Source organism: Heterodontus francisci, unplaced genomic scaffold (genome assembly GCF_036365525.1).
Source record: "Heterodontus francisci isolate sHetFra1 unplaced genomic scaffold, sHetFra1.hap1 HAP1_SCAFFOLD_2311, whole genome shotgun sequence".
In the NCBI taxonomy this organism is placed as follows: Eukaryota; Metazoa; Chordata; class Chondrichthyes; order Heterodontiformes; family Heterodontidae; genus Heterodontus; species Heterodontus francisci.
This window is the reverse complement of record NW_027140110.1, coordinates 1-10,590: the sequence shown is the minus strand read 5'-3', so window position 1 is coordinate 10,590 and position 10,590 is coordinate 1. Positions and strand designations below refer to the sequence as shown.

At 44.4% G+C, this 10,590-nt stretch overlaps 1 protein-coding gene across 1 annotated transcript; it reads right to left on the bottom strand.

Moving 5' to 3' along the window:
• Positions 1 to 280: 280 nt before the first annotated feature.
• Positions 281 to 9,964, bottom strand: LOC137358804 (myosin regulatory light chain 2, atrial isoform-like). The gene is made up of 6 exons (XM_068025051.1): positions 9,914 to 9,964; positions 4,163 to 4,238; positions 3,761 to 3,865; positions 2,998 to 3,076; positions 1,137 to 1,185; positions 281 to 385 (listed from the first exon to the last, which is right to left on the bottom strand). Exons 1-6 carry the CDS (start codon positions 9,947 to 9,949, stop codon positions 281 to 283), a joined length of 450 nt encoding a protein of 149 aa, XP_067881152.1. The 5' UTR covers positions 9,950 to 9,964.
• Positions 9,965 to 10,590: the final 626 nt, after the last annotated feature.

The following is a 10,590-nucleotide window of genomic DNA, read 5'->3' as shown; positions in this document are numbered from 1 at the left end:
TAGACTGACTCAGGAATCATGGACAAAAAAACAGAAATATTGACTCCAAGAAGCTGTATTCCAGTGAGGTGGCAATATTTTCAGTACTAGAGGGGAAGGGGACAAAATGGCAAGAAAAATGTTGATTAATGGTGGAGTAAGCATGACAATCTGAGGCTGGACATCTAAGGATAAGTTGTCCATTTTAAGAAGTCATGTTTTATCTTCTGCTGAATCATACAGTCATTATTTCTGATGTTTTCATTGATGACAGAGGTCACCCACACAAACTGCATTCAAACTATGCCTCTTCCTTCTCATCTCCATGTGTGATGATGTAACAGAGTGACTTATAATCAATGTTTCCTGCAACATCAATGGGAGTCACAGCAAACATCTGCTGTACCTGTGGGGAGAAAAGGGACAGGAACAGAGACATTGTTAAAGAAGTGAGCATGGGACAGATGGATGGACAGCTGACAAGATCACACTCAGCTGTCAATATTTGAGAACAAAAGGATTTTTTCAATTTTAAAACAATCCCTGAACTCCATTATGTTTGCTGTGACAATATCCAATGAATACATCACAGTCGCATCAAACCACTAGAGTCAGAAACTCAGTGTTTTCCAACTCCACTCCCTCTGCCTCTTTCCATTTCAATAACTTCGTAATTCCCAACACTCCGAAGTTGAAGTCAGAGAACCACCCATTGAAGGTTCAGTATTTCTGGGAAAAGCACCGCCCAGTATTCCAGGACATACCTCCACAAGGTGAATGGTCAGTCACCACAGACAGAGCACCACTCTGTGAAGGGTCAGTTTCCCAGGCAAAGAGTTTATAGAACTCCATTCAGAGAAGTCAGTGATCCCAGGAGACAATTTTACTCATCGAAGGGTCAAATCATCTTGGATGCAACGACACTCAGTAAAAATTTGCATCACCTAGAATGTAGCCCCCTCTTATGGACAGTAAATATTCCCTGGACACAACCCTGTTCCCTGAAGGATTTAATTCCATCCCAGGTACAACTCCATTAGGTTCAGTCTGGTTCCACCCAAGTCCAACTGGTAAAGCTTGTTGAATGCCAGGAATCTCAGACCTTGAACTGTTTTAGGTTTAAATGCATAATTTGTCTTTTGAGATATAAACCTCACCTCATCTGCACTGAACTTGTCGGCCTGTGTCATCAGTAGTCTCTTAAATCTATGAAAGCAATAAAAGAAAACAGTTAAGGTAAGGCTGAGCAGGATTTTAATGTCTTTGTCAAATTGAATCATGAATGGACTCAACCTGATGGTATAGACTCAGTAACAAAGAACAGTGCAGCACAGGAACAGGCCATTCGGCCCTCCAAGCCTGCGCCGATCTTGATGCCTGCCAAAACTAAAACCTTCTGCACTTCCGGGGACCGTATCCTTCTATTCCCATCCTATTCATGTATTTGTCAAGATGCCTCTTCAACGTCGCTATCGTACCTGCTTCCACCACCTCCCCCGGCAGCAAGTTCCAGGCACTCACCACCTTCTGTGTAAAGAACTTGCCTCGCTATTCCCCTCTAAACTTTGCCCCTCTCACCTTAAACCTATGTCCCCTAGTAACTGACTCTTACACCCTGGGAAAAAGCTTCTGACTATCCACTCTGTCCATGCTGCTCATAACTTTGTAAACCTCTATCATGTCGCCCCTCCACCTCCGTCGTTCCAGTGAAAATAATCCGAGTTTATCCAACCTCTCCTCATAGCTAATGCCCTCCAGACCAGGCAACATCCTGGTAAACCTCCTCTGTACCCTCTCCAAAGCCTCCACGTCCTTCTGGTAGTGTGGCGACCAGAATTGCACGCAATATTCTAAGTGTGGCCTAACTAAAGTTCTGCACAGCTGCAGCATGACTTGCCAATTTTTATACTCTATGCCCTGACCGATGAAGGCAAGCATGCCGTATGCCTTCTTGACTACCTTATCCACCTGCGTTGCCACTTTCAGTGACCTGTGGACCTGTACGCCCAGATCTCTCTGCCTGTCAATACTCCTAAGGGTTCTGCCATTTACTGTATACTTCCCACCTGCATTAGACCTTCCAAAATGCATTACCTCACCTTTGTCCGGATTAAACTCCATCTGCCATTTCTCCGCCCAAGTCTCCAACCGATCTATATCCTGCTGTATCCTCTGACAATCCTCATCACTATCCGCAACTCCATCAACCTTTGTGTCGTCCGCAAACTTACTAATCAGACCAGCTACATTTTCCTCCAAATCATTCATATATGCTACAAAGAGCAAAGGTCCCAGCACTGATCCCTGCGGAACACCACTAGTCACATCCCTCCATTCAGAAAAGCACCCTTCCACTGCTACCCTCTGTCTTCTATGACTGAGCCAGTTCTGTATCCATCTTGCCAGCTCACCTCTGATCCCGTGTAATCCCATAATTAATTTGACTGTACTAGATCAGATCAGCCTTACCCTTATCTCTGTTAGTTATTGGAGAAAGAGCTTGCAATTAAAGAGCACCTTCCATGCCCTCAGGAAAATACTTAAGTCTGTGTGCTAAATGGGTTTTGAACACAATCCAGCAGTTACATGTTCACCATTACTGATACGAGCTTTTTATTCCCAACTTATTGAATTAACTGAAATTAAGTTCCCAACTGCTAACATATGCCAAAGCACTTGCATCCTAAAGCACTACACAGGCAAATGTCATCATGAATCCAACTGGAACCCTGTCCCTACATGCGTCAGTGCCTTCAGCAGAGGAGGGGCTGTGAGAAAACTTTTCAAAGGAAGACAACTAAGAACATAACCTCGAGAAAAATATGCAACTGCCATGATTGGATTATGGACACGTTATCAGTATCCTGTATAAAGAAGCTCTGATGCTTAACATGCTATTTCGAAGATTCAGATTTCACAGGAAGAAGCTATCACCTGAAACACTAAAACCTCAACCTCACGCAAGACTTTCGAGTGGATTTGATCTCACCTCACGGTTTTGATGGCTTTGTTACTCACTCATCTTTGTTGACATGCCCTGTTCCCTGGGGATCAAACAGCTTGAAGGCATTCACAATGGTTTCTTCTGGATCAGTGCCTGTAGAGACAAAATACACAGAAAATTTATTGCTCTGGTGAGAATAGCTGGAGTTGCACAGTGTCACAATGAAGGTGAAAAGGCAAGAAGGACTTGCATTTACATACCTCAGGACATCCCAAAGCACTTTACAGTCAATGAAGTGCTTTCGAAATGTAGTCACTGTTGTAATGTAGGAAATGTGGCAGCCAATTTGTGCACAGCAAAGTCCCACAAACTATGTGAGAATAACTGGATAATATGTCTTAGTGATGCTGTTTTAGGGGCAAATTGTGCAAACAGGTGAGAACTCACCGCTCTTCAAAATAGTGCTCTGACATCTTTTAGGTCCATCTGAGAGAGCAGATGAGGCTTTAGGTTGAATGTTTCACTCAAAAGATGGCACCTGTGATAGTGCAGCACTCCCTCAGCACTCCACTGGAGCGTCAGCCTAGATTTTGTGCTCCAGTCCCTTTACTGGGACCCAAACCCAAGACCTTCTCACTCAGAGGCAACCACGTCTACCAAATATGGGTGTAGCGGCAGCAAGACATCTATCACTGTTATACAAGCAGATGCAAAAGGAACAGTAAGAAATCCTTCCAGTATTATAAGAGGAAGATAGTTCTAAGAATTAAGATCCATTTAGGATGTAAATAAGGTTGGTGAATGTCAATTGCTTTAAGATTGTTGCCTTGCTCTTACCGCTCAGTTTTTCTCCAAAGAGACTAAGGAACACTGTGAAGTTCATGGGCCCCTTTCCCTCTTTCAGCATCTCCTCCAATTCTTCATCCTTCGTATTCAACTTACCTACAAATACATTCAGACAGATTAATACTTATATAATCTGCACATTTCTCTGTATTTTTTTAATGGCTGACTGGCCTCCTCTAGCAATCTGATTGGTCTAAGGGGCCAGATAACTGTTAGCATCAGTCATTTGAGTACCATGGGCCAATTCCAATATTCCTGCTCGAAAGCTCGCCTTTTCATTCCCGAATCTGATTCCCGGACACACGTGATCTCTGTGAATGCTTTGATACTGAAACTACTGGATATCAAATCCCTCAAGATTACTAACAAGAACTGACAGACATGTTCACTTACCCAGCTGCATAAAGGTCTCCTTCAAGTCCTGTTTACTAATAATCCCATCACGGTTCTGATCAATGCAGCCAAAGGCCTGTGAATCCATGACAGAAGTTGAATCAGTAGTTGCATTAGCATCGCCTATGAAGTTTGGTGTTCTTCACCACTCATAGGGTTACCTTCTCAGTACAGTCTGTATTGCATAGAGGTTTGTTACTTTTGTGCATGCATGGGCCCCCGAAAATAATTATTCTGCAAATACAGTCACCTTAATCGTTAACCTGCTGAATAAACAGGAAGTCCAAACTCTTCCACTATGAATTTTTATCCTCTTGACTTTTGCTTTCACCTTTGCTCTGTTCATTAGAAGAAAATGTGGTCTCGATTTTAACACCGGGCCAGTTTTCAGTGGTTGGGTTTTCTGCCAACCGGGCGGGAAGGCCTAAAACGTAGCATCCATTTTGTTCGGGAAGTTGGCATACAGCATGCGAATGAGGTCTGGCCGTTAAAATCAGTAAATCAGCCAATACTGCTTGCTGCCACCCCCCATATGGTGCTTGTCAACCTCCTGACCAAAACAACCAGGAAGTCAGCGGGAAGCAGGTGCCCGGCCATGAAATGAGGGAATGGGCCCCAGCACTAAGTGAATATATGGGAGTGAGAATCCTGGAGGCTGAAGGTTTCCATGTGGCGTCCTGGCAGCCACATGATACTCGAGTAATGGAGTTGTTGACTTATTGTAGCAATTACTCTCCAGCAATTCATCTACATCAGACGGAGACAAGACATGAGGAAAACCCCAATGGTGAAGAGCTTGGGGAACCATAGATTCAAGGTCACCTGAAGGTGACTACACTGCTACACTTAGTACATATCATGTCGCAAATTACTCATATACTGCATCACAAAGTGTTATTTTCTGAACATTTAACTAATCTGCATCTGAATAAATCAATACTAATTACTTCCACTGTCTCCTTAGCAAGTCTGTTCCATAGATTTATCTATGGCTGACTGAAATAACAGCTCCAATATTTACAGGGAAGTGTTCAGGATCGGGGCAGGGCCGCAGCCAGTTTAGCGGCTGGGAAACCCCAAAGGAGGAGTTTCCCTCAGGACTGGGCCACAGTCGGCAGCGTAGAGAAGGGAGGGAGAGAGCAGGGCTTTGGGGTCATCGACAGGGTATGTCCAGAGAGAAGATCGCAGAAGGCCTGGAGAGATCATGGAAGGTCTTCACATTGAGGTTACCAGCCATCATGTTGTGTGGCACTCCTGCTGTGCTAACTGGGATAGATTCCGAACAGATCTAGCAACTCAAAACTGGGCAGCCATGAGGCACTGTGGGCCATCAGCAGCAGGAGAATTGTACTCAACCACCATCTGTAACCTCATGGCCCGGCATATCCCCCACTCTACCATCACCATCAAGCCAGGGGATCAACCCTGGTTCAATGAAGAGTGTAGGAGGGCATGCTAGGAGCATTACTAGGCATACCCAAAAAGAGGCGTCAGTCTGGTGAAGCTCCAACGCAGGACTACTTACATGCCAAACAGCAGAAGCAGCATTGAATAGACAGGGCTAAGCAATCCCACAACCAATGGATCAGATCTAAGCTCTGCAGTCCTGCCACATCCAGTCGCGAATGGTGGTGGACAATTAAACAACTAACACGAGTAGGGAGCTCCACAAGTATCTCCATCCTCAATGGGGGAGCCCAGCACATCAGTGCAAAAAACAAGGCTGAAGCATTTGCATCCATCTTCAGCCAGAAGTGCCGAGTGGATGATCCATCTTGGCTTCTTCCTGAGGTCCCCAGCATCACAGATACCAGTCTTCAGCCAATCCGAATCACTCCATGTGATATCAAGAAATAGCTGAAGGCACTGGATACTGCAAAGGCTATGGGCCCTGACAACATTCCGGCAATAGTACTGAAGACTCGTGCTTCAGAACTAGCTGAGCCCCTAGCCAAGCTGTTCCAGTACAGCTACAACACTGGCATCTATCTGGCAATGTGGAAAATTGGCAGGTATATCTTGTGCACAAAAATCAGGACAAATCCAACCTGGCTAATTACCGCCCTATCAGTCCACTCTCGATCATCAGCAAAGTGATGGAAGGTGTCGTCGACAGTGCTATCAAGTGGCACTTGCCCAATAATAACTTGCTCACTGACACCCAGTTTCGGTTCTGCTAGGGCCACTCAGCTCCTGACCTCATTACAGCCTTGGTCCAAACATGGACAAAAGAGCTGAACTCAAGAGGTGAGAGTGAGAGTGACTGCCCTTGACATCAAGGCAGCATTTGACCGAGTATGGCATCAAGGAGCCTTAGCAAAACTGAGGTCAATGGGAATCAGGGGGAAAACTATCCGCTGGTTGGAGTCATACCTAGCGCAAAGGAAGATAGTTGTGGTTATTGAAGGTCAATCATTCAGTCCCAGGACATCACTGCAGGTGTTCCTCAGGGGAGTGTCCTTGGCCCAAACATCTTCAGCTGCTTCATCAATGACCTTCCCTCCATCATAAGGTCAGAAGTGGGAATGTTCACTGATGATTGCATAATATTCAGCACCATTTGCAACTCCTCAGATACTGAAGCAGTCCGTGTCCTTATGCAGCAAGACCTGAACAACATCTAGGCTTGGGCTGTTCAGTGGCAAGTAATATTCGTACCACACAAGTGCCAGGCAATGACCATCTGAAACAAGAGAGAATCTAACCATCCCTTCCTTGATGTTCAATCGCATTACCCTTGCTGATCCCCAACTGACAACATCCTGGGGGTCACCAATGACCATAACTGGATCAGCCACTTAAATGCTGTGGCTACAAGAGCAGGTCAGAGGCTAGGAATTCTATGGTGAATAACTCACCTCCTGTCTCCCCAATGCCTATCAACAAGGCACAAGTCAGGAGTGTGATGGAATACTCTCCACTTGCCTGGATGGGTGCAGCTCCAACAACACTCAAGAAGCTTGACACCATCTAGGACACAGCAACTCGCTTGATTGGTATCCCATCCACCACCTTCAACATTCACTCCTTCACCACCAACGCACAGTGGCAGCAGTGTGTACCATTTACAAGATGCACTGCAGCAATTCACCTAGACTCCTTCAACAGCACCTTCCAAACCTGCGAACTTTACAACCCAGAAGAACAAGGGCAGCAGAGGCATGGGAATACCACCACCTGCAAGTTCCTCTCCAAGCCACACACCATCCTGACTTGGAACTATATCGCCATTCTCTCACAGTTGCAGGGTCAAAGTCCTGGAACTCCCTTCCTAACAGCACTGTTGGTGTACAAACACCCCAAGGACTGCAGCAGTTCAAGAAGGCAGCTCACCCAACCTTCTCAAGGGCAATTAGGGGTGAGTAATAAATGCTCGCCTAGCCAGTGATGCCAACATCCCACAAACAAATAAAAAAAGGAGGAAAGGTTGCGAGGGGCTGGAGAAACTGGGGAGAGGGGAAGCCCATGGAAGAGATGCAAGAGAGTGAGGAGGAGATTGCAGGCCAGGGAGGACATCAGGAGGGCATCGGATCAAGGAAGGGGGTGGGGGGTTGATCACTGGGGAGGTTAACAGGTTTGCTTAGTGGACTGGAGGAAGCACTCCTGCTTCTCCTGGTTCACAAGAAGTGCTGTAAAGGAACTTGCCTGTTCCATCCAGCAGTCCCCGCTGGGAAACCTGGCTGGCTAGCATTAAAGCGAGGAAGGAGATAAACACAGCCTCATTAAAATATTTAAAAGAGGGACACGTCTCCTGAGATGGGGTTGGTTGCCTGCCCCATCACATCTCCATTAATATCAGAAGTGGACAAATTCAAGGCAGACTGGGTTTGGGTTTGAAATTTTTTACAATTTAACTTCCCACCCAATCCAAATCCATCCATTTTTGGCAGTTAAATTTACACCCAAACTTTCCACAGATCAGTTTTATAGCAAAGGCTGTGTCCTTTGATTCTACTATGCTGGACAAGGTGAAACAGCTTTAAAAATCTGCATTATCCAGTCCCTTTATAATCCTAAAAACAACAATCATATCAGCTCTAAACCCCTTTTTCAGTGAGAACATGCCCAATTTACATAAATGCTCCCTGTAATCCAGTTATTCTATCATCTCAATCATTCTAGTTACTCTCTTCTGTATCACTCCCAATAGCTGTAGTATCCTTTTGTGCAATGACGACCAGAACTGTATATTGTACTCTAAGTGCAGTCGCACCAATGATTTCTAAAGTTGCTGGATTATCTCACTATTTCAGCTCAATATTGATCTTTAATACATCCCAACATCTAATTTGCCTTACTGATTGCCACCGAGCCTTGTTGTGATAGCTTCAACCTATTCTCAGTTCGGACCCCCAGATCATTTTCACTTTCCATACACTTTATTTTCTTTCCATTTAAGCAATAATGAATGCCCCTGGATTTTTGTCCCCTCGTTGTGTTTTTCCATATGAACCTCATCTGCAACCTGTCCGCCCAATTTCCAAGTATATTCAAATCCTTTCTGTGCTGATCACATAGCAGTTAAACATTGATCGAGTGGAAGCCCATTCTGTTCACATTGGCTTGACTTTTTGGTGCACAGATAGCTATGTGACTGGAGTCTGTTATACCATGTTCTATGTAGCAACCTGGAGGAAGCCAAAGGTAAAAAAAGGTCATGGTGGTGGTGACCTTTACAACTACTGGCAGAACATGGCCCCTAGTCCAGGAGACAGTGAGTCCTGCCTCAAAAGACTGGAAAGATCAGCAACAGCCTGGTGAAATGCACTCTCCTCTAACACTGCTTCAGAAATATCTAAGAAAATATAGCTTGACACCTGTGCGCTGGTGAGTTCCATTCACCTCCTGTCTTTAACAGGCCCAGCTGCTGCTTATCCTGGTTATTCATGCAGCTACTCCTGGTCCTCTTCCTCCGACTGTTCATCCATCCAAAGAGGTGAAGCAAAAAATACTCCCAGGTGAATGAGTGCTTCTGAAAGCAGTTAAGGGAAATGAAATCCAAAAGAAGCAATCTGGAAGATCAGAATCTGCACACAGATCTAATAGCCTGAGTGGCTGTGGGTGAGTGACCTTTAAATACAGATTTACGGTCATGTAAATCAGTTCATGAAGCCATATGGGACTAAGCTTTACTCAGCAGGTTTGCTGCTGTGTGGCACTTCTGACTGGCCGTAGTATGTTTGCAACTTCAATCAGCTGTAGAGTTAAAATGACGGCTGGTGAGATTCCAGTGGGAATGGAGCAATAAGTTGATTTTTCCCAATTTTAGCAAGATGGTTGGGTTGAAATCAGGGCCTGAGTGTTTGAGCTAAAGCACATGTCTCCTGTTTGTTCAAAGGTATCACTAAAGTGTGTTAGCATTCGGATATTAGTGTATTTTTGACGACATTCCCAAAATCCCTTTTAAGTCTGAATGAAGGTAATTTTAACTTTAGACAAGAGTGCAAAATGCACAATATTGGCTTGAACACCCATTAAACACCTCCTAACTGACTTCATTGAGATCAAAAAATGGCAAAGCTGTTGAACAGGTGTCTGAACCAATACTGTGTTGTCTAAAGTCAAAATTACTCAATCAATTTAACACATGTTAATGCACGTACCAAGTATTAACGTTTTATTTGGTTTGTTAAGGACAAATTAGAGGTAAACATGCAGATGTCAAGAAAGGAGCAAGAAACAAAGCAGAAAGATTCAGGGAAACTGGGTCTGGCAGACCCGGAATTCTAGCTAAGTATGTGGACTCCTCACCTCCTTGAATTCCTGAATTTGGGACTGTTCAAACATGGAGAAGACGTTGGATGAGCTTCGTTGATTGTGTTTGGATGAAGCTTTCCCTCTAGCTGCTTTCCTGCTTGCCTACAAAGCAAAAGAGACAAAGCAATGGGAGAGAAGCCACTGCATCAAAAAGCAGGAAACACAAATCCAGGTACACCGTCATAGTCACTTTGTCAGGCAATATGGTATAAATCACTGGGAAGCTCAATGTTTTACGAGAAGAAAAATCAGAATATATTATTAAAGATAATAATGGCAAAGTGATTAATATCAGTTCTATCTTCTGCTGTTTCAATTGAAATAAAAAAAACTTGGCACATCCAACCCTCTCCTTCTTCACCCATGTACAATTCACTGGACCACAGACTCTCCCCACTCTCTAAAATCCCAAGAGAAAGCTCTGCATAGATATCAAGTAAAACAACAGAACATCCAGACCTCCACTTTTCCACTATGTAACCATGGTCTACTGTCCTCCATAGCCAACCTCCCCTCACCAGCAGTACAGGAACAATAAGGCTGTTGGATATCTTTTCACTGCTGTTTTTTGTCCCAACATGCATTACAATACTATAATAAAAGCAAAATCCTGCAGAAGCTGGAAATATCTGCATTAAGATCTATCTGTCATTCCTTAGTCCATCTGGTTA

Coding starts and splice junctions, on each gene's coding strand:
- LOC137358804 (XM_068025051.1), bottom strand. CDS start 9,949: ATGTTTGAACAGTCCCAAATTCAGGAATTCAAGGAG. Junction 3,866..4,162: donor GGAGACCTTTATGCAGCTGG/GTAAGTGAACAT, acceptor ATGTATTTGTAG/GTAAGTTGAATACGAAGGAT. Junction 1,186..2,997: donor GGGCATGTCAACAAAGATGA/GTGAGTAACAAA, acceptor TTGCTTTCATAG/ATTTAAGAGACTACTGATGA.